Source organism: Pithys albifrons, chromosome Z (genome assembly GCF_047495875.1).
Source record: "Pithys albifrons albifrons isolate INPA30051 chromosome Z, PitAlb_v1, whole genome shotgun sequence".
NCBI classification, from domain to species: domain Eukaryota; kingdom Metazoa; phylum Chordata; class Aves; order Passeriformes; family Thamnophilidae; genus Pithys; species Pithys albifrons.
The window spans coordinates 51,307,310-51,331,871 of NC_092497.1; the positions used below are offsets into that span (position 1 = coordinate 51,307,310).

Consider the following 24,562-nt stretch of genomic DNA (forward strand, 5'->3'; position numbering starts at 1 on the left):
GTGGTGCAGTGGCTTGCTTTGTTCTCAGTACATACACCGCAATCAGTGGAGTTTGGTAACACAACAAAAGACCTTTTGTTGTTGTTAGTCATCGATTTTCAAGGCTCACAATGAGTAAGAAGACTGCTGCAGTTTTGCATGAGGGTGGTGTGGCTGCCTGCGTGGTAACCTTGGTTTCCTGTGTGGTTTCTCTCTGGCAGCACAAAGACTGTGAGTCGCTTCCACTCCCCTTTCATCACAGAGCGCTACAGGCACCTGAGCCAGCTCCGGGAGCAGCTCGTCCTTGACTGCAGCGCAGAGTGGCTCAACTTCTTAGAGTGAGTTTACAAAACACAGCCCGTGCCCATCATTGTGTCTGATGTGGGGTTTGCTGTGAGGGCAGGAAAAGAAAAATGTTTATCTTAAAAAGAAGTTGGTGGTTGCGTTTCCCAGGACAGCCTCAGAGGTAGACAGTTAAAATGTTGAAAACATTGAAGGCAGCACCTTTGCAGTGGGAGTGCTGAGACCAGCAGGGGTATCTCTGCATTTAAAAATTCCAGTTAAAATACAGTATTCAGTATGTAAGGTGTCTCTCAGAGTTTCAAAGCTAGTATCACAGAATATATTAGTTTTATTAGTAATAAAGTAATAATATAATAGACCCTGAGATCAGCTCAGTTGGTTCAAACTTGGCTGTAACAATGCCAAGGTCATGTTCAATCCCCTGTGTGGGCCATTGACTTTAGAGTTGGGCTCCATGATCCTTGTGGGTCCCTTCCAACTCAGAATAGTCTGTCTGTAAATAATATTAATATAAATAATATATTAATAAATCAGTATAATTCTTTTAGTAAGAATTAAGAATCTGGAAGTAGGGCTGACTGAATGAAACTGAATCTAGCACTTCTATTGTTGAAGTTGTAGTACAAAGTGGTTTTATTATACTGTATATCAATACTATGTAGTAGTTCTGATACTCATTATATTTTGTATGCCCTGAGACTGACTGTGAGTACTTGCTAGAAAGTAATGAGTTTTATTACCCCTCACATTGGGCACATCTGTTTGAGGTCACAGTTTTCAATGGAGTTATTTGACTGTTTAGCCAAAGAATCTTTAAAATGAAAGTTCAAAAAATATTTCTTGGACTTCTGTGTGCCTTTAATTTTTCAGATGTCCAGTTTTCTGTTACTTTTCTACTTCCATAAATTGCAGAGCTGGTGAAATTGTTCCTCTTACTGTGCAGTGATAGTTTGCAAAAGCTTAACAAGTCCCTTCTGAAGTTGTCTCACTGGATTTGCCCCATAGTAGGAACCCAGCAATTCTGTAAATTTGGTAGAAACTAGAAAAACATCCCAATTCACACCTCTCCAGGTGTGTTTCCTGTGCAGTGCTGTGAAAATAGTTCTCTTCGTGTTCCCTTGGCTGTGTTCAGTGCTGTTGCATGACAGCAGACAACAGGGAAAGGGCTGAGTATGGGAAAGTGCTCTTCTTTCTCACTCCTCCACTCATTTATGTCTGTTTGTTAAACCTGCACCCCTGCTGGTTCTGTCTTCTATTTTACGTCTAGGAGAGGGGAAAGAGCAAATTTTTGGGGCTGAAGAAAATGAACTTTGCTGGAAACTTTGCTCTCCTGGCAATGTCGTTATTGTGCTGGTGAAGCAATGCATAAACTGAAAATTAGTGCTTTGGTTTCCTGTTGTAGACACCATAGTTACTGAATTTGTAGACAACTCCTGTGTCAGACACTCTTAGTTTGGTTTTTTTCTGACTGTAACTTACGGTTGAAGTTGAAAATCAGCGGTTGGGATTCAGTTGCCACTGAGAGAAATTGTGGCATTTTCATAGACCTCTCTGAGGCAACAGGACCCTTTCTATGCTACCCAATGAGTTTAATTTTTGTGTGATCTTTTTGTACTTAAAAATAATTCACTTTTAGAATGGGAGCACAAAGCCCATCCTGACTGAGATTGTGCCTTTGTGTTACAGCCTAAATTGCTGCTGAAACATTTGAATTTGGGGTGATTTAGTGACCTGAGGAACTTGCATGGGAGGTATTTTCACAATCACTTTGCATCTGTGTGGTGGAATTAACTTTTTTCCCCTGTTCTTCTGTTACCTTTCCCTGTTTTGGTACAGCCATTTCAGTGAGCATTATCACCCTGTGTCTAAAGCCATTGGTCACCTAGCAACTGTGGACTGCCTGTTCTCTCTGGCCCAGGTGGCTAAGCAAGGAGACTACTGCAGGTAATCAAATTTTAATTTTTATCTGGGATTTTATAGGGAATTATAAGAGAGTATTTAAAATAAATTAGATTTTAATATGTGTACTGTGATAAAATGCATTATTAAAATTGTTTACAGTAGTTTCAACTGAATCTGATTTGCAAAGCAACACTTCTGGGCTAAACACAAACCTGTGAACATTGCAGTTCAAATTTGACATGTTATGTCAAATTAACAAATCAAGACACAAACGATGTTTGTTGTTCAACCTGAGTCTAGTGGGTGATATCTCACTTATATATATAAACAAATGTTGGTCTTTGCATGGACTTTTTTTTCTTCTTTTTTTAATCTCAGCAAGGTGTGAGTTTATAATACCTTTCTAATGCCTAAGATTCTCAGGTACTTGAGGTATGTTTCAGAGATGTGTTTTAGGTCAGTAATGGGTGAGTGTTAGTTGCAGAGCAGAGGTGCTGCCCCACCTGGGATCCTGTGTGGTGAGCTGTACACCTGCCCAAGGCCCACACACAGACAAATGAGGAGAAGTCAAATTACATATACTTCTGCTTTTGTACATTTTTAAAGATAATATTGATCACCTCTGGACCCCTGGGATCTTGTGTGCCTCTGTCAAAATCTCTTTGAAAGTAATTGCTCACTTATATCTGTGTACTCAGATGAGAAAACAAACTGAAGTCTGATTAATTCACTGTGCAGGGGTTTAAATAATTCACTGAATTTTAGAGTGGCTTAGAGCTTATAAACTGGCTGGAAGGAGACTTTTCAGTGAAACTTCAGCTGCAGGGAAGGTGTCAATACTTAATTTTAGAGGGCTGCTGAAGGAAAGATAGGACTTGAATATTAGGCATTTTGGAGGAATGATTTTGCGTCAGTGAGGATTGTTTCCTGTAGCCCAACCTGAGGTGGGTAATTGAGACGGGTCAGGAGCACAGGAGCTCCACAGAGTTGTGGGACAGGGCTGAGCTCCTCTTACAGTTTGGGAACCTCTCAGGACATTCCTTTGCACAGAGGATTTGCAGCATCAGGACTCTCAGGCAGCAAAGACAGATACGTAAAGGTGATGGTGTGGGGAATCCAGAGACCTCCCTCTGATGTTTGGGTGTCCACTCTCCAGGCTGTGAGCTGTTGAAGGGATGCTGTTGAAAAGGTGGCACAAAGCCCAAGACTGTCTGTATTTTGGTTTCATCTCAGCTATACATCTGCTGGGAAAAACCCCACCTGATCAGTTTGTGCCTCTTTCCCCAGTGCTTTGTGTTTCTAATATGGCCATTTATTTCATCTCCGTTTTCCTTCTAAATTCCATAATCCCACTCCCTACGTCTTCCCTTTGAAGTCCACCCAAAGTGTTAGTTCATTTCCAGAAATAAAATTCCGTGGTTTTATTCCAGTATCCTCCTTTTCTCAGCTGCTGCCCTTTCCCCAGTTACTACTCTTATTTCAGAGTGGTTGTGCTTGTGGTGTAGGAAAATGTTGCTGAGACATGGAACCACATTTACCTCTCCACTGGGTGCTGCAATTCAGTTTACAAGGGAAAAAGGGAAAGAGTTAATAGTCAGAATTCAGTGGAATATCTTTCTTTTTCATTGTTTGTGCTGTGAAGGACATGGCAGAGTTTGGAGATGGAGCTTTTCAGACATGAAGGTATGTAATGCAGAATTAGACATGTTGTTATTAGTGGACTTTTAGACAAATCTGCAGGTACGGTTGAAGTTCTTTATCCAAACTGCTAATATATTTTTTTATAACTGAATGAAACCAAGGAACTCTTTAGAAATACCTAATGGCAGTAATTAATTTTTATCATTTTGGGTTGTTGGTTTTTTGGTTTTTGTTTTTTCCCCACAAAAATCTACATCATGAGTGACCCTCCTGCAGGCTTTACTTTCAGTAATTCTAAATTATTAGTTACAGTAAAATTGAAATTAATATATTTTCCTTTTTGCAGACCAACTGTGCAAGATAATCAGCAAGAAATAATTATAAAAAAGGGGAGGCACCCTGTGATTGATGTGCTCCTGGGAGAGCAGGATCAGTATGTTCCAAATACCACTAACCTTTCAGTAAGTACCAAGACACTTCAAAATCATTCAAGGGAAGGAGTATGGGATCAGCTTCTTGGCCAGGAAGTTAAAATACATAATTTAGTCATACAACTGTCTTCTTGGTTGCGTTTCAGAGAGTTATTGCTAGATGTGACCACATCTGTTTTGTCCCTTTTCCAGTATCTGGCAGCCAGACTCTCTTTACAACCTTGTTCAGCCTTAACGGCATAAATAAAAGAAAGGTTATCTCAAAATTAGGAAAATGCATGTTTTAAACGCTTGTTCTTGAAAAACAAATTATTAATTACAGGGTTTTTAAATGACGTCATCAGGAGTCTGCATTTTGTCCAAATTTCTTCTTAAATTTGTGGAGTGTTTTAATATGCAGGTTCAGGTGTCGACCTGGGTCCTAAGATTGCTCATATATTTTTTTAGGTATGTCTTTACTAAGTGTTTTCCTTTCTTTCTGAAAGTATTAATGTGTGCAGCCTTTTTTAGCCTGATAAGTTAAAATCTGTCCTCTAAATTGCACATCTGTTTGAAGTTTTTCATTAAATATTTACCTATATGTTTTTTTAAAATATTAAATATCTGTTCCTCGGTGAATATAAAAGATATACTTGCAACTTAACAGTGAGATCTTTTTACACAATAAATACAGAAAAGGTATGGAACAGCTGTCAATGTGGAACATTTCTGTCATAAACAGTGTTCAAATTTGTATGTACTTTCTGGGAAGTATTTTTAAATGCTGTTCTATACTGAACAATGATACAGATATTTTGCCATACTGCAGGGAATGTTTTCAAAATTATTTATCAACTCCAAACAAGCGACAGATGGCACTTAAAAAAATTCAGCATTTCATTCAGTAATCATCATCCACTTTTCCCTGTTTAGCCCCATTCTTATGTTGGCTTTCTAAATACTGAATATTACAAAATCAAGTGATCACAGCAGAATCACTTTTGCCTCTACTGTTGTTCGAGTTTTCCTTTTCTTGAGAGAGGTGGTGGGTGGGAACCAGTTTGTTAAAATGTCTGTAGTTTCCAACTGATGTGTTTGAATCAGCAGGAAAATACATCACCTCTCATGTTTTCAGATGAAATATTGTCAAATATCTAACTCGAGGAAAAGCTTTCTCCCAGTGCCCTGAGATAAACATGCTATTTTTCCATTCCCCCTCTCCTCCCCAAACGTTTTGGGTTGTTTTAGAGCTCCTAACTTCAGCCATGAATTTCAGTAAGATGCTGGCTTGTGGCTGTGTGCAGTCGTAAGGGCAGATGTGTTCTCTGCTCTGATGTTACAGCAGATGTTTCTTCTGAAAATCACAAGATTTGCAAACCAGCCACCAGTGTCACAGCATGGCTGCAGAGAGCCTGGACAGACACCAAACACATGCAAGAAATTTGTGGGTTTTAACAGATGAACTCATGAACTCGTTCTTGTTTCAAGTATCTGTAAATTCTGTTGGGTCGAGCCCTGACAAGGTTTTAGTAGCAGCACTAAAACTATACCCTGAAGACTAGAATGTTATACATTTTGTTCTCTTGTAGTCATGTGCATTTTATTACATTCATCCCTTATTCCCAATAATGGCATTTTCTGGTTTTCTTTGCAAAGGCTGAAGAACTTTTTACATGTAATAAATACGCATTGTCTGTATCTTCTGTGTCTCCTGTATTGTGACATAAGCGACAGTCCTGTCTGAATTTTATGTGTGTCTCTATAAATGGAATGAAAGGCACATTGAAAGTCAGATCTGTGAAGATCTTGAGACTTATTCTATGGAGATTTTTTTGTTTGTTGTTTTCACAGTGTCTGCTCAGGTTTCCCAAGTAGTGTGACCTCCATGCCCCTCCTCAGGACTGTGCTGACCTGTGTGTAGTCCATCAGTGGGTGCATTTTTTTGGATGTACCCAGTGGAAAGGAAAAGTCTGCCTGTGTGATGTGCCTGCATAACTTAATTTCCTAGTTTGGATTATGGGCTGTGAGAAAGCTTTATATAGATTGATGAGTTTTAATTTTGTCTCAGCAATTGTCTTCACTGGAGGAACAGTTTTATTCTGAAGCTGTAGACAGGAAGCAGTACCATGGGGAGTCTTACAGCTGAGATGAGTTCCTGCATCTGATTTAACTTTCTGTGTGATCTCAGTGGTCAGATACACTAATTGATTAGAGATTGGGTGCAGTCTGCTCATAGAATTTGTGCTGTAGTCAAGTATTGTCAAACGCAGCAATGTCTTCATTTCTTGTTGTATCCAGTCTGAACATACTTATGTCATACCAAGGCAGGCAATTTTGACTGTAAAATCCAGGTCAGGTCTTCATCTGCCAGATCTCCCCACTTGGCACTGACAACTCCAGCTGGAGAGGCATCCAGATCACAACCAAACTAGCACAGTGCTGGCTGTGCTGAGAGCTCATGAGTTTCTCCTTTTCTCCAAAGAAAATCACACAGAATCACAGACAGAATGGGTTGGATTGGAAGAGACATTACAGCCCACCCAGTTCCACTCCCTGGCATGGGCAGGGACACCTTCCACTGTCCCAGGTTGCTCCAAGCCATGTCCAGCCTGGCCTTGGACATTTCCAGGGTTGGGGCAGCCACAGCTTCTCTGGGCACCTGTGCCAGGGCCTGCCCACCCTCACAGCCAGGAATTCCTCCCCAAAATCTCATCTAATCCTGCTTTGACAGTGTGAAGCCATTTCCCCTTGTCCTGTCCCTCCCTCCCTTGTAAATGGTCTCTCTCCATCTTTCCTGTAGCTCCTTCAGGTCCTGAGAGGCCACAGTTGGGTCATCCCAAAGCTTTCTCTTGTCCAGGCTGGTCAATCCCAATTCTCCAGCCCTTCCTCCCAGCACAACTGCCCCGTCCCTGTGGTCACCTTGGTGGCCTCCTCTGGACTTGCTCCAACAGCTCCATGTCCTTCCTGTGCTGGGGACCAAGTTCTTGGATGCTTTCTTGGGTCCTTGATGGAGAATGGTAAGGTCTCCCCTCACTGTGTCCATGTTGCTCAAGAGCAATCAAAGTTGATTTTGGTGCATCTGGGATGTGATAATATCTGGAAAAGTGAATGTGATGAACTCCAGGAATGAAGGAAAGCTCTTCACTAGAAACAGGGTGTTTAATCCTGTAGACTTCTCCTGTGTCCTAAGCAGATGCACACACCAGACTTTCTTAGAGAAGCACCATGTGCAGGGCAATATATTTGACTTCTCTTTTGTGTTTCCAGGGAGATGGTGAAAGGGTCATGATAATAACTGGGCCCAACATGGGAGGGAAGAGCTCCTACATAAAGCAGGTGGCCTTGATCACAGTCATGGCACAGATTGGCTCTTTTGTTCCTGCAGAGGAGGCCACCATTGGAGTTGTAGATGGCATTTTTACCAGGTAATTTTTCAAAACTTGCTGCATGTTTATGGAAATGCTACTGTGGCAGGATGTGTGTGTGTTTTTCAAAGTATAATTTCATTTTTCATTTAGAACTTTGTTACCTGAAGGTTCCCTTTTCATTTTAAAGGCATGCATTCATTGTTAGGTTTTGATTCTGATTTTCTGGAAAGGTTTTGATTCTGATTTTCTGGAAAGCTGTGGTATTTGTATTGTAATCTTTGAATCTTCAGAGGATAACGATTTCAATGTGTGTGTCTTGATTAAGATCCAAATATCTAACTTTATCTGCCTGAACAGACATCTCAGCCAAATGTATTCGGCTGGGTGGTACCCAAGTGGTGTTTCCCCTAAAATGAATGTTGTCACCTGGAAAAGTCCTGTCACAGTTTCTGCTGTCAAGTTCAGTTGTATAAAACTCAGAGTATTTGAGACTGAGAATATGGGGCAGCACATACTCTGTGCTTACTCTCCTTCTTGTACTATCAGTCTTGAACACACTTAGACCCCACTTGATGTGCTTTTCAGAGTGAATAATGGCAGTGTGTTGCACTCAGTCTCATTTTTGAGACAGTGCTGAGTAATTTCTAAAGATTATCAGTACAGTCAAATGCTGTATTTTATAATGTATTTCCCCCATTTTCTTTAAAAATTTGTAATGAGCAATAGTTCTGTGTTTCTGATGGTATTTGAGATGGATTATTATGTATGGTTGTAAGTTTCACAGCAATCATGTCATCTGTGCTAGAATTTCCTGAAATTCTAGTTCTGTGATGGCAGTGTGCATTCCAGAGTTAACTCCTAACAGAGAACCTGCAATACTGCTCACTGGGATTGCCTCATCATATAAAGGTGTTGTCTTCTTGCTCTTCATTGTGTCATGACAAAATAAATGAAATTGCACCTTGATGCAATTCAGGGCTAAGAAAATCAGAAAACAGTTTGTATCATCTTTCCAAAATTAATTGGAGGTGAGAATTCAAAATGGTTCACTTCTTTCCCCACCCTGGGCTGAAAGAAATCAACTGGGTGGTTGGATGAGCTTTTCTAGAGGGGACATGAAGACACAGAGGGTCTGATTTACTTCACAGAACAAACCTTCCTAACAATTTGAAGATTGTCTTCTTTGTGTGTAGCTGAACTTACAGTGCTTCACTTGGGTTTGTGAATTTCTAATCAAACACATGTAAGTCTGCTGCTCTAAGGCTGAGTATCTGCTTTCCTCTATTTTTTCTTAGACTGTCATTACAACAGGATAATTTCTTCAGAAAACATCAGGAAGTGTGACACAGTCATTGGGAGAGACATTTTGTTTTGTGCCTACTTGAAGGAGAACAAATCGGGTTTTTATCTGTGTTCTGCCTCTTCCCCAGTGTATTTCTCTGATTCCACTTCGCTTTCCCTTATACAAGAATAAAACCCAAGTATTTTTTCACAACTTTTCTGATAAAGTAGTGTGGTCAAAGGTAAAACTTTTGCTTTCAGATTTCAAGCCAAGAGACCTAGACCATGTTATGTGTGAGGTGTCAGGACATTTCATTTGTAACCCAGCCACACTCCAAAACAGAGCACTGATTTTTCTTTCCCTCCCTGATCACTGGATATGCCATTCTTCATTTAATGCAAAATGTGTCAAACAGCAGATGAATACACAGAGGAATTGCTGAAATTCTTGTAATTGCACTGGCAATTAAGAGTAAACTAATTGGCTCAATATTAATCAAGGAGAAATTGAAAATACGTTATTAAGATAGAAGTAGCTGTGCATTAATTGAAAGGTAACAGGAAGCAGAAAGGAAAAGGAGCAGCATATCAGATTCTGCAACACACACATGTGCAGAGACTGTGCAGGAAGTAGGAACCTCTGTTTTGGTTTGGGTGGGGTTTTTGGGTTGGTTTTGGTTTTTGCACAGCTCTGGGAAAGGCCTTGCAGTCTGTCAGGGCAGGTGAATGTGGTGCTGCATTCAGGGTATTTCCCAGCCCTGGGAAGTGATCCTTGAAACAGGTTTTAGTGCCTGCTTTGAGGAAAGAATTAACAAATCAGCTCACATGTTGTGTCCCACCTTCCTGTTTAATACTCTTGCTTTCCTGAAGTCTCTGCTTTTGCCCTGGACTTTCTGCTGGTAGGGAATGACCTGGAAGAGATCAGAGACTTAACTCACATGCAATTCTGCTTGTTTTGTTTTGTCCTCTGTGTTTTGTTTTGAGGGTTGGTTTTGATTTCTTTTTATTTGTTGTTTGGATTTTTTTTTTTACATAATATGATGACAGCTGTGTAGACTTCCTTTCTGGACCCCAAGCCACATGTGTCTTGCTGAAAATTAGGATTTTTTTTAGTTAATATCTTCAGCATATTTTTAATATTTTAAAAACTTTGCGTAAGGAGATTTAGAAGGTACTTCTGTCCTGCTGTGGTTGAGTTGTCTGTGGGGGCTGCTCTTGGTGTGGATGCTGTGAGGATGCAGCACAGGCTGACTCTGCAAGGTCAGGGGCACCAACAGTTGTGCTTGATAAATCTTTTTTGAATATTGGTGCTTTTTCCTGCAACCTCTTTTCTTCATAGGCTGCATGTTCAAAGCGTGTATTTATGTAGGTTTAAGAGATTTCTGTCTCCAGGATTTGTGTCTTGTGTTCCAATAGGGTTTCCATGGAAATTGAAAGGTTGCCACTATGGTTATTCCTTCTGTTATATTGTATTTGTATATGGTACCTTCTCTAAAATGGCTTTAAATATTGAATTATATTAAATATTTTTCAAGATACGAAGGAGTTGCTTCCAGGTGGAGTGAAAATAGGAATGATGCGGCTTCATTGCTGGTTTGGACACAAGGCAGTGCTAAGGCTGCTCCAGACATGTCTGGAATGTGGGGAGTACATAAGTGTTTTGAGGAGGATTGCTGGTTAATGTTTTCTTCTTTTTTTCCCCTTCTCCAGTCAGGGATAATGCTTGCTTGCAACCTTTCCATAAAGAATTTAACTTGATCAGTGTCATTCCATTTTAAAAATTTAGAGGGGTTTTGAAAAGGTCAACACCTGATCTATGTTGACTTTTAGTGGGATTTGAGTATTTAATGCTCTGATGTTTGAAAACTCCCAGCCTCACTTGCAGCAAATGGGTTCAATTTTTGCTTTAAATTAACCTTGAGGTTTTTGTAGTTCTAGTGTAGTTATTCATGGATGTGCATATATGGAGGAATTAATGGCAGGAATTCTGTTGGCCTAATGATGCCCCCAGAAAGGGTGATGTTCAGCTGCTGAGGAAGGCTGACCTTTAGAGAGGTCTCACTTTCAATCTGTTATTGATGGAATTTCTCATAGGTAGAAAACCTTAGCCTAGTTCTGCAGGTCAGCAGTAGCTCCTCATGACAGTCAATTTTCAAAATTGAGAGAGAATGCTATAGATCTTTGAAGACAGAATATGTTCAAATAGGCTAATTAATAATACAAACTAGCAGATGCCTTGATTTCAAGAGTTTGAAAATCACCTTTTTGAAATCAGAAGCTGCCATCAGAAAGAATACTGCAAAGGACAGGAGCTCCTGCCAGCGCTGGGTGATGGTACAGGGACAAAGAATTTCCTTTAGATCACTTACCTGTCTGGCTTTCTCTTCTTGTGTTGAAATAAAAGCCATTTCACTTATTTCAGTGATCAGACTTGAGCAAGCACAGTCACAGTGCGGTGACACACCTTCCAGTGAGGGTTCATCCCATCAGCCAGGCTGGGAATGGTTTTGGGGGTGCACATTCAGTTCTCTGCACTAACACAGTGCCCTGTGCTTCAGGTGGCTTTGAAAACTGCCTCGTGCAAGGGATCTGCCACATGCAAAAAGGCTGGAGAAGGGACTGGGGCACAGGTGCTGTGGGGAGAGGCTGAGGGAGCTGGGGGTGTTCAGCCTGGAGAAGAGGAGGCTCAGAGGTGACCTCAGCATTGTCTGGAACTGCCTGAAGGGAAGTTCTGGCCAGGTGGGGGTTGGTCTCTTCTCCCAGGCACTCAGCAATAGGACAAGGGGGCACGATGGGCTCAAGCTCTGCCAGGGGAAACTGAAGTTGGAGAGCAGAAAAAAAATCTTTGCAGAGAGAGTGCTCAGGCATTGGAATGGGCTGCCCAGAGAGGGGGTGGATTCCCCATCCCTGGAGGTTTTTAACCTGAGCTTGGCCGTGGCCCTGAGTGCCATGATCTGGTAAAGGGACTGGAGTTGGACCAAGGATTGGACTTGATGATCTGGGAGGTCTTTTCCAACTCAATCCATTCTATGATTCTGTGATTCTAAAGGAATAAACAGAGGCATCAGTAAGGTGCATGTAGGTTGTCCTCTCATGCACTTTGTCTCCCTTGGAAGCGTTCCTTGCTGTTCACAGACTCTCAGCATGACTTCAATCCTCGTGGTATCAAATACAGTTTGAATTGTCTGTGAAGGTGAATTGAGAAAACAGGGTGGAGGAGGGTGGCAGTACAGGCTGACAGGTGGGGTGGTGGGTTGCCTGGGTGAGCAGCAGTGCAGTGTTTCCACTCCACATGGACAGACAGCTGCCTGCACTTGGCCATTCTCTTGGAATAGCCCCTGTACATTTCGTGATCTGCATTTAACTGCAAAGAACTTTATGCTACATTTTCTCCTTCTAACAGATGATTTAAAGTTATTTTTAACATGGAGAGCACTTCTCATTGCTGAGTCCGTAGTTAGGAGACACTCAGTTCAAATTCCACTGTACATCTAAGAATGATTTGAGAACAGATGGTGATTGCTCACCTTGGCCAGGGAGGGACAGTTCTGTTGTTCAGCTTGTACTGTGTGTCTGTATGCATAGTCTGTCAGACAGACACAGCCACGGGTGTGTCCTGAATCTTCTGTTCCAGGTGTCAAGCTGCAGAGCTGCTTTGGTATTTTCTTCTGTTTCTGTTGTCCTTGTATAGTGATTTTGAACATGTGTAATATGCAACTGAAACTTAGAGCTCAAAAATCTGTGGGCAGCTGACCACTGAAACAATGGAGGAGTTTCATCCCCCTCACCTCTGGCCTTAGGTGGGTCTTGTTTCCAGCAGCTGAGATCCAGTTCCAGCCAAGTACCTTGCAAAAGGGTGGCAGCTCTGAGCTGATCCACGGGGTCAGTCAAGGGAGGGGACTCTGATCCCTGCAAGGGCCAACAGAGCTACTGAGAGACTTGCCAAGTGAAGATCCTGTTGGAAGTTGCATTAGGAGACCTACCCATGTGAGTGATATCTGCTCTCTCTGTGCAGGGACAGGATCCAAAGGAGCAGCTGGAGCTGTGCCAGGGCAGGATAGGGTTGGGTGTCAGGAAAAGGTTCTTCCCCCAGAGGGTGGTGGGCACTGACCAGGCTCCCCAGGGCATTGGGCACAGCCCCAAGGCTGCCAGAGCTCCAGGAGGGTTTGGACATCAGGTGAGGAGGGACCTCAGTGCTGCTCTGCCAGCTGGGGCTGCACTTCCCTTGCTCTGCCACTGCTGGGGTGGGATCTTCACCTAATCCTGAAATCCACAAAGACCAGACATGGCCATTCCACTGAAACTCGTGAGCATGGAACACTCATGGGACAGAGCATGATGTTATATCCAAAAACACCAGGATTTGATGCCTGCCTGAGTGATGTGCTTGGCACTCCTCATCCCCATCTTCCTGGAGCAGAAGGACACACGTCAATCACATGCAATTGGATCCACAAAGATGGGAGAGGCATTTATGTGTCCCAAAGTGACGTTTCCTCTGTGATTCACTACAGGTATCTGGATCCTCTCACCAATTTCTTTTCTATGCCTTGATTGTTGTCACCTACAAGAGGATTTATGGGGCAGAAATAAGGGAATGTTTGTGGATGTGCCTCTGTGGACTTGAGCAAGAGTGCAGGATGTGTGGAGCCCTCACTCTTCTTCCCTGGAATCCGAAAAAAAATGCTGTTAAAGCCTAGAGGACAGTTTAGGGATGAAGGATTTCTTCAAAGTAAACTAAAAGCCCCAAGGAAACTCTGCCCTTATTAATCCAGGCTTCTGCTAAGGCTGTGTATCAGTAAACCATAGTGCTTTTATCTCTGTGGTTTATTGAAAATTACTGTTTTTCTGATCTGTAAGTGGTGGAATTGACTTTCAGAAAGGTCGGGTCTTACAATAGATGTGTGGTGAGTGTTCCCTCCCTAAGTGCTTTTACAGCTATTTAATCCTGACAACTCCACAAACTCATGTTACTGGTTTGTGAGGAGTGTGTGGAGCTGAGAAAAACAAGTAGACAAACATATTTTAACTGGATAAAATGTACATATATATGGCATTGCTACTAATTTCAGTAGGGTGTGAAGTCATGATGGAAAGCAAATCTTTTTGAATCACTTGGGCAATCAACCTGAGACGCTTGTACTGTAACTTCTCTTCATTGGAATCTCACCAGCATTAAAATTTGAAAGGTATTTAAAATTGCACAATGTGCTTTAACAGATTTAAACGTTCCAAGGCTTGTTAAAAGTTTATTTTATGAGAACTCTTGAGAAATTCAGAAAGCACAGGGTAGAGTGGTATGTGAAGCAGGGAAGAGTGTTTCTATCTGAGCTGAAACGGAGTGAAAGATGTTTTCCAAGTGCTCTTCACAATAAATTGAAATCTGAGGTAAATCACGTAAGAATAAAACAAAAACAATCCTCATAAATATGAATGGGCACAAATACTCCATTGATCTGGTGGCTAAAAAAACCAAAACAGCTTTTTGTAACTAGGCTAATCATGTTGCACGTAATGTAATTCCAGTTTTACTGTTTTATTGGTACAAAGGAGCCACACAGTAGGAGCACAGAGTGGGAAATTTTGAATTTAAAGTAACAAATAAGTATCAATCTCTGTTATTTCAGAGCTTCACTGCAAAAAGTGTCCTGTTTGCATAGCAATAGGCAAATATTGCCTGTCATTTTTATGTGATGTGTGAAACTTGTTGGGTTTAACACAAAAAACCAGTTACCAAACTAAAAAAGTCCCTTGTTTCCGTTTATTTCTTTTTTAAGTTTTATTGATTTCTTTGAAGCCCTCAGGGTAGGGTGATAAGGATAATTTTTTCCTAGAAAAAGTTAATATCACAAAGTTTGTCATGAATGCAGCTAGTCAGCTTCCTCATCAGATTAAAAAAAATACAATAGAAGTCTCTCAGTTTGCTTGTGCAGTTTGACTGAAAGATAATGGTCAGAAAATTGAAAAATCGAAGGCACTTCCTCACATCTTTGTTTGGACTGTGTGAATGTGGTGGTGAATGTGATGGTTCTGCCATGCCCATTGATTCATGTTTTGTGCAGAAAAGGAGGGAACTGTTCACACAAAGCAATCAATCCCAAGTGAATGACAGGTCCACATGAGAATTTTATACCAATATGCTAAACAAGCATAGTTTGTGTTGCTCTGGAAAGCACAGTGAGTCAGACAAACAGAACTTGTTAGTTGTCAATAACCCCAAAGTAATTTTCAGAAATGCACTCATTTATGGCACAGTAATTTCTTTCATTTTGTTCTTCCTTAATTGTATTTCTGTTTACTGCCAGAATAGCAAAAGTTACTTAATCCTTTCATTTATGCTCACAATCAATCATATAATTGCCCCTCTGGGGTAAATTGTCCTCAGCTTCCAGAGAAAAACAGGATGGTGTATTAAATTCTTTGCACTTCTTTTTATGACATGGACACAAGTGGATTTTGAGGGGTTTTGTATCTGTGTGGCTTTTTTGGTTGGTTAATTTGGTTTTGGTTTGGGAATTTTGTTTGGGGTGTTTTTTCCTAAGAGAAGAGTAAGTAAAAGTTGTAGTTAGTGTTGTTACATTGAGAAATTACTTCATTGTGTTTTTTCTGGAAAAGTGATGTGTTGGACACTTCACAGTACTTTTGAGCTGTAACTATTTCTGACAGTGTTCTGTGGCTCTGTACAAATAAATTAGGCTGTTCTTTGCATGTATCTGTAGCTAATTTAGCTTCACGTCTTTGTTCATTTCATAGAAACATGCAGCTGCAGTGTTGTGCTTGTATCTTTTAGACAAGGAATAATACAATATTTAACAAAGCAATCTTCGGTTTACATACCTGGCATTTGTTGAAATCTGTGAGTACAAACAACTGTTTTGTTTGCTGGGGTTTAAATCAGCCTTGAAAATTCATTCAGGTTGCATAAAAGGCAGTTTTTTATATAAACAGATTTATAGGACAATTTCTGCTGCATATTTCAGTGTTCCTGACAGGGATTGAGAGGTTTTTCCTGGTTCTTTTGCAGTAAGTTGAATGGTTGTATTTACCTTTCTGAAACTCTTCCATCCTATGGTTTAACCTGGTGACAATTTGAATTGGATTTTCCTTGCTGTCCACAGGTTTAAAGGGGAAAAGTTCACCTGTGCTGGGTGTTTCAGCCACTGTCCCTCTCTGTTGCTGTAGTTTCTGCTCCTTAATCCCCCTTGGCCTCAATCCTCAGCTACAAATGCACATTAACTTAATTACCCCGAGTTCCCTCGCTGGTGTCTGACAGTGGACAGTGGAAACCTGCCTGTATTTCAGGGCTGGGTTTTGATTTGTCTTCATTTTTTCATCTTCTTCAGGCTAATGTTGGTGACTCAAATAAACACCTTAATTTAATTTGAGTGTCTAAGCTTGTAATTTATCCTTTAGCAAAATGTTTATACTCACAGAGTTGGTCTTTCTCATGGCCATCAGTGACATTTGTACAGATAATTTTAAGAGTGAATGATGTATTTGCCCCAGGTGATGGAACAGTTCTTTTTAAGGAGTTCTCATATTATTGAGGGTGTCATTACTGTATTTCAGAAAACAACTTTCTTGGGTGTTCTTCCCTAGGTAACATAGCATAAACTTTTGTGAAACAACTGAATTTTTATTGCCTTGTAAAGCAATTCTGGTAGGTCCTTGTCACTCCTTGACTGTGTTGACTGCACTGGTGTTCTTGTCCTCTCAGCTCAGTGTTGTCCTGTCAGTGCAGGTGAAGCTTTTACAAATACTAACTGTGGATGTTTGTCTTTCCTCTGGCTTTCAGCAGAAAAATCAATGCACTGCACATCTTGAAAGTTAATCCTGTTAGATCTGTTTCTTTTAATGTACTGGGGTGCTCCTGTGTGCAGGATTCCCCTGTGGGACAGGTCTAGAAATGAGGATTTAAGTGACAACTTGTTCTGGCTACTTCAATTACCCAGTGATGAGGAAAAGGGCAGAAAAAAGACGTAAAAACTGCTATGAAATTTCAGTATTGAAGTCACTCTGGACTTGCTTTTCTTTCCAGGATAACTCAGAAGTTTGTATCCATGGGAGTCTTAGGTTTTAATTAATTTCTCAGAGAGTGAGCAGGTCACATATCTAAAATAATTTACAAAATAAATACATGTTTTATATTAAATGCATTGTATGAGGCTTCCCAACAACTGCTGTTCCACTCTGGGTAACATACCACTGGTGTTTCTTCATTTAAAATCTGCAAATCAGCAGTAGTAGAAATGGCTGGGCAGGTGTGTTCATGCTGACTGCAAACAGGTTAATATCACGAGCATCTTCTGATCTCCTGTCCTCATCTATGCAACTTTGCACACATTTACTTCTTACAAGTCACTCATGAATAATGCAAAAATAACAACTATCCTGATAACAACACTCTTTGTCTTGCTGTTTGGTTTTTTTTTTTTTCAGTCTGTAATTACAATTTCTGTAAATTGTTTTTCTCATTGTCAGTTTTTGGTTTGAATCAGTGAGGTCTTGATGGGTATGAAGTGAGTGATGTGCCAGTACTTTGTGGGGGAGTGTGAAGCATCAGTTTCTTGCCAGGGGACTGTTATAAATTTGCACATGGAAATCTTCAAAGGAATTACTTAATACACGTTCATTGTATGTGGAAAGTAGCCAGAAGTTACAAAACCAAGCTGGGCTGCTTTCATACTGACCATGTGAAATACTAGTTAGAAGTCTCAGTGTCTCTGAAATACATGAGTTTTCAAAGCACTTCTGTGGGCAAAACTGAGCAATTGTTCTGGTTAAAGTTTGGGCCTGAGCAGCCATCCTGCCCTTCCTCCACCTGGGGTGCCTGTGCTCCTTTTCTTGACAGACCAATCTGAAAATTTTGATTTTTTTTTTTCAATCTCTGAAATCTCAGTAGGTGTTGTTTGTAAAACCCAGTTCAACAGGAGAAGTTTAAGTGTGGAAATGAAATTTTTCTGGTGTCTTTCCACTCATGTTGGGATCAATATCAAGTTTTTCTCTTCTCATAAACAATATCTTCACTCACATCTTAATACTTACACTTTTTCAACCATTTGTTTTCAGCTCAGGCCACATGAAACTGCAGCTGGAAAGAGTGTTTTCTGCAAAAATACCCCAAAGGATGCAAAACAGTTGTGAGATTTAAAAAATAATTAACCATACATTGTTGTTCAAAAACAGGTTGTAGAGAACAGTCCCATGACAGAAAAGGGATGAACTGCAAGGCAGGAGCAAATCTAATCCTTTCTTTTTTGTTAACTAGTTATTCTAATTTAAATTTAAATGACTCCTGTTCAAATACAGTGATCTTTGAGATGATATTTTGAAGGGGTTTGTGTGAGGGAGTGAGTGGAATTGTGGTTACATTAGGACTTTATTTTATTTGTGTTGTTCTCAGTGTTGTCTTTGAATCAGAGAAAGTGATTCTTGTTGGTGCTTAAAGTGCTCTGTACTTTATTCTCAGAGAAAAGAGTAATTTTCTTTTAATGTTGTTCCTGAATTATTGTTCTTCTGTAACAGGCACTTGGTTTTATTTCTCCTGTGAGTATTTTAGAGGAACTTCTAAACTCAAGTGGATGTTACTTAAGTCAAGGTGAAAATGTAATTTCTTCTTTTTCCAGCATTAGGTGTTTTGTAACCTAGGCATCAAGAAATAGCATCAGGATGGTGACAACTGTGTGAAAATAATGGTTTTGCAGTTTTGCTTTCCAGGATTCATTTGGAAATGTGTGATCTACCTGGTCTTTTTCACAAGCAGCATGAGAGATTCCTACTGAAATAAAAGAATAACAAAATACTTGAGGTCCACACTGTGCTCTTAATTTTATAACCAAACAAGAGATAATGCCTCCTCTATTTTTCAGTTTACATAATAAATGTGTTGAGCATCATAAGATGAAGAACTTTTCATTGTATAGAATTTGGTTGGCTGTCAAATAGAAATTACAAGTGGTTTCCAGCCAAACTGTGTCTGCTGAGGAGGGATGGATCTCTTCCCAACACTAGGGAGGCACTCCTGGGCAAATTATTATGGGGGAAAATTTAATATTTTAATGTGTAAAATCATTTAGGAGACAAGATACATTAAAATGTAAATTCAAAGTGGCTGAATCTTGTAGAAGTTTGGTGGGATTTATAATGGCTGTTTTAAACTTGAAGAAAATAGCAATAGATTCAAAGGATTTATTGTATCAGTAATAATACAACATAAAGTTAGTGAGCAATGCCTTGCTGCAAATTAGCTGTTTGATAAATGCAATCATCCACATTAAACATTTATTCTTGTTTCTGGGATAATACTGCTTAGTATTTATGTTTAAAGAAAAGGATAATTCTTCTAGTGCTAAGAACAGAGGCAGAAAGAACAATTTTATCCATTTTCAAAGGATGATATTTAAGAGGGTTTATGTCATTTAAAAAAACACTTTTTTTTTTTAGTCTGTAGATAAGCCCTGGTCAGATTTGAATGTTTTAAGATGCTGAAAAGAAAGGTTTCTTTTGCAGCTGTGTCTAACAGCAAGGGAATGATAATGTTTGTATCTTGAACATTTAGTAAGGAAGTTCTGAACATTATTTTTGTGAATGCAGATTAGATACAAAACAAGTAAATGATTTTGTGGGCTCTGTGGAAGTGATGCAATCCAAGAGAGAAGTAGAACTGAGAGCTCTCAGTGTAGCCACAGGAACACACAGCCAGCCTGTCAGATGCTGCCTCTGTGATTAAAAGCCACACAAATAATGAGAAAATAATAACACTGCTAATTCTGGGGTCAGAAACGAAGATCAAAGTTCCCCATTATGGAGAGAGATGCTTCACTAAAAGTTCTTGTTGTTCTGATGAACATACTTGTAGTTAATGGTGTTAAAACAGGCCCAGGTTAAATTGTAGGTCTGTGCAAGAAGGGGATTTTATGACTTCTGTGCGAGAAGGGGATTTTGTGACTTCACAGCAGGACCTGGTGGCTGAACTAACATGGGGAAGGGGCTGAGGGGTGTTGGGCACTGTCAGGAATTATCTGGTATGTTCATAATTCTTAACCCAGCATTTAAAAGGATTACAGCAGTAAGTGGCTTAATAAAATGTTAATTTCACAATGCCTCTATGTCCTGAATTATATATTTAATTCAGTGAAAAATCCTGTACAGTTAGTACTGTTATGGTCAAAATCATCTGTATTCTGGAATATGTGGGAGTGTGACTTCTGTGTGTGCATGTAAATGAAATATACAGAGTCAGTTTGCTCACGTGCTCAGCTCCAACCAAAATTAACTCATCTATGGCTGAAGATGTCATTGTTGTGCGTGTCACCATACCAGATCTTCAGGGCAGGGACCAGGGAATATATACAAACCATGGCTGTGCTGGGTTCAACCTCCTCATTTTTGTCAAAATTGTAAGATTTGCATTAAATTATTAGTACCTCGGTGGGGCTTCTGTAGCAACACAAGCAATTATTGTAGAGAGAGACCCAGCAAAAGGCTAAGAGGTAAAAAAGCTGTAATGGGATTCTCTTTAAAGTTTTTGGTTGGCTCTAAATACTGTTGTGGCCAGCTGTTAAATTTGAAAATACAATATATACAAAGCCCATATGTCAGTTTTCTTTAAATCAGTGGGGCTTGTATTTAACTGTATATTGCCTGATTAGAGTGAATAAATCCAGTTTTAGGTTCCTAACCTGTGGCTTGCTGGTGATAACCTGTCTCAGAATGGATAGTGTAATGTGATTAATGTTATTGAAAAGCATAAATGGGAAAAAGAGAAATGTTGTTTGTTCCAGGTAGGAAATGTATGAATTGAACAGGTAAGGAAGGCTGCAGAAAAAGAGAAGAACTGGGTGGATTAACAATTTCATCATTAACAATTTCATCAGGTTTCTGAGATGAAAACTGCAAATTCACAATTTGTGATAGAATTTGAGGATTGAGGGTTACAGGAGTCTGAAATGGGGCTGGAAGAGTTGTATGAAATGTGGAGGAATTTGTGTATGTAGAGCTCACCTGCCTGGAGGCTGCTGAGTCTAAGAACTCCTGTGTGTTAAATGAAAGAGGAGAAAAACCTTAAAATCTACTTAAAATTCTGTTTAGGTTTGCTGGTTAAGGCTGTATACCTGTGTAATTAATACTTTGTTGATACCTGAAGGAAATAACTGTTCTATGTGTTTGGATGCACAAATACCACCTGGTCACACAAGTGTCCACTCCATGTGGAAATCTGATACTTTTGAGTATTATTAGCATTAAAACCCATGCAAATTAGATGGTTGAACTAAACCCAAGAACTAAAATTCATCTTTATATCTACCTTTCTGGGAATTCTTCTCCTGACCTGCCTGGCCTGAATTCCCAGGATGTGTGGAGGTGGGAGAACTGTGTGCTGAGCAGCTGTGCTGGAAGGTGAATGTCCTGCTGGGTCCTTCTGCTCTGCTTGGAGCAGCAACAGGGCATTTATATCAAAATGGTTTCATCATCATATTTTTCCCAGCATTATATGGCATTTTTAATGAGTTGGCGTGTTCTGTGCCCCAATGCAGGATGGGAGCAGCAGACAACATTTACAAAGGACGAAGCACCTTTATGGAAGAGCTGACAGACACTGCAGAGATAATAAGGAAAGCCACCCCACGGTCCTTGGTGATTCTGGATGAGTTGGGCAGAGGGACGAGCACACACGATGGCATTGCCATCGCTTATGCTACACTTGAGCATTTCATTAGAGATGTAAGTGCCCAGTTTGGCTTTTCCATCCTGGCAGGCTGACTTGGGCATTGCCTGGTAGAAATGTGGCATATCTTGATTCAGAGCAAGGGGATATGGATAAAGGATATCAGTTCTGTGATGCTGTGTTTAAAAAAAAATCAGAACCAAGCCGTGCTATGCATCTGTTTGTTGTAGGTGGAGTCCCTGACACTATTTGTCACGCACTATCCCTCGGTTTGTGAGCTGGAGAAGCTGTACCCAGACAAAGTTGGCAATTACCACATGGCTTTCCTGGTGAATGAGGAGGAAACTGGTGAAAAAAATGGTACAGTATAAACCTGAGTGCAGTTCTGGCACTGAAGGTATAGACAGAAGTCTAAATTGTTGTGGTAATTGACAGCTCAGTGTGAACGTGTGTGCTGGATTAAAGGTAAAGTGGCAGGAGAAACGAACCCAACACAAAAGAGATTATAAGTCAGAGTTAAATTTAATAACAGTATTATAATAAATGCAATGGCAGAAAGAGAAATTAGTTTTGCCCCACAAACCCAGCAGTCTAACCCAGCCCCCTGGGGCACAAACACAGTGGGGTTTGGTGGCCCCTATGCTGAGCCCCACGTGGTTCCCTCGAGTCCAAAGGAAAAGGAAGGGACAAACCTGTTGGTGCAGATGATGGCACAGTCTGGTGGAGAGTGGTGGGCTCCTCCTGTCCAGTTTCTGCTCCTCCTCTGGATCCCATGAGTGGTCCCAGAGGTCCCCAAATGCCAAGATTGTCTCCCCTCAGGTGCAGGTGGGAGCCCCCAGTCCCTCCCCCAGGGCAGGGAGTTCCACACTGGGGGATCTGACTCTGGCAGTCAGGGGGGATTTTGGAATGGTTGCTGGCCCCTGAGCAGAGCTGAGCCCTCAGGTGGGTGTGGAGGTGCCAAGGAGTCCCTGGAGGGCAGTTCTCCCAGCTCCTCTGCCAGGCTTCTTTCCCAGCCAGCTCCCAGCCTGAGGGCTCAGCTGTGCCCTGGGCAGCTGCTGCCAATGGGCCATTGGGAACAGTTCCTGGGCAATGGCCCAGAGGGTTTAGAATGCACAGCTTTGGTCACACCCACACAGGGATAAACTGGTCCCACCTGCTGAACCAGGACAACATGATACATCCAGACTCCCTCGAGTGTCAGCCTGACATGACGTGTGTCATGCACACATTTTGGGGGTTTGGGAAATGAACACCCATTTCTCTCCTGTTTCACACAAGGGTGACTGAGCAAGGTGGGAGCTTTGCCCAGCCCATCATCCAGCTGTTCACAGCAGCCACACACAAAGGATTAGGGAGCAGGCATTAGGGATCAAACATATGGCAGCTCCTTCTCTGGAAGGTCTCACTGTCTGCAGACATTTGCTGTTTATTAATCAAGACTGAGGTGTGTTTTCTGCTGTTTTTTATCTTCCATGGATTTACTTTCAGTGAGGCTGCCCAGGTTATCCTTGTGTACCTTTACTGTTCTTCATTCTGCTGTGTGAAGGAGCTCCAAAATTTGGGGCTCTTTGGAGTGAAAAGACATTGGTTTGAAACATGTGCCTTCAATGATGGAACCAGTTCTTGAATTATAGGAGGCATCATAAGTCACTCTTAGCATTTTTTTATGATTATTTTTATGAATTGCCCTGGTATTTGCCATTAACCTTTCTCTTCAATAATCCTTAGTATTGTATTATCTGCTTACTTTGTCAGCTAATCAGGACAGGGAACTTCTGTATTTGCCACACAGAGGAGGTTTTGATTTTGGTTTTATTTTTTTAGGATCTGAAGTTGAAGAGAATCCTGAATTTATCACTTTCCTTTATCAAATAACTAAAGGAGTCTCTGCAAGAAGTTATGGGCTAAATGTTGCCAAACTGGCAGATATTCCTGAAGAAATCCTGAAGAAGGCAGCTCACAAGTCAAAGGAGTTGGAGAGAATAGTGAATATGAAAAGGTCAGAACAATTGTGGGTTTTTTTTTAATTACTTCCTTCTATGATGCCTACTTCTGTTTTCACCAGAGATTGTGAAAATACTGATTTTAAATTAGGAAGTATCTTACTTTGGAACTTGAAGTTGTATTTGCATATTATAGTGTATAAGGGAATGTGGATATTCTTGTTTCAGTTTAACTTGGAAGTATTTAGAATATATTTTGATTGCTCCCTAAGCACTCCAAATTTTACTGAAAGTTTGTGGATTTTAGTATTTTTCTGATACCCAGTTTTCATCTAGGGTGTGTGTACTATGTAGCTTTTATATTAGACTAGTTGTGAAAATTTCCATGTGTGTCAAATAGCATAATTGTTCTAAAACTTGTAACATTATGTACACAGTTTAGGTATAAATATCTGGTACATTCATATTCATTCCCACTGGGGGTTTTCTGTTGTTATTATTTTCATTGGCAGCCCTATCAGCAAAATTCAAATGGCCCCTTCAGGAACATCATAAATCAAGATTTTGGATGTCTGTGACTGTAGCTAATCCTGACAGAATAATTTCATATGAGAACATTGTGACTGCTAATTATATATAGGTGCAAACAGTTTTTTTGAAACTCAACAGTTCTTGGTGCTTAACACTGTGTTTTATTTAATAAAGCAAAATAAGAACATTCTATTTTACAGTACATGAGAGTTTATGGGAAAAATGATGTGTTAGCTTTTGTTAATTGGAAATAATAGTCTATAAGTGACAAAAGTAAACCAACATATTACTAGCAATATCTTAACTCTGTTGTTATAGGCTGCATAGGGCTCTAAAATCAAGAATAAATTGTTTGGAAAAGTGAGTGTGTGAGCTGGAAGGCCAGAGTTACTGGGTAATAAAGCTAAAATGTGAAATAATGTGATACATCCCTTTAATTTGTCTTTTCCTGTACAAATTCTGCCATCATATTACTTAGGGTAGAATAGAGTTCTAGCATGTCTTCATTGCTGCAGGAGAGGTTAATGGCACACAAAA

The 24,562-nt window shown here is 40.5% G+C and overlaps 1 protein-coding gene across 1 annotated transcript in view; it reads left to right on the forward strand.

The window, feature by feature from the left end:
- Positions 1 to 24,562, forward strand: part of MSH3 (mutS homolog 3) — a 101,724-nt gene that overhangs the window by 71,441 nt on the left and 5,721 nt on the right. The window contains exons 17-23 of the mRNA XM_071580143.1: positions 201 to 317; positions 2,119 to 2,226; positions 4,172 to 4,286; positions 7,503 to 7,660; positions 21,421 to 21,607; positions 21,782 to 21,911; positions 23,376 to 23,550. Of these exons, the coding sequence (XP_071436244.1) occupies positions 201 to 317; positions 2,119 to 2,226; positions 4,172 to 4,286; positions 7,503 to 7,660; positions 21,421 to 21,607; positions 21,782 to 21,911; positions 23,376 to 23,550 (990 nt within the window). The remainder of the gene's footprint in view (positions 1 to 200; positions 318 to 2,118; positions 2,227 to 4,171; positions 4,287 to 7,502; positions 7,661 to 21,420; positions 21,608 to 21,781; positions 21,912 to 23,375; positions 23,551 to 24,562) is intronic.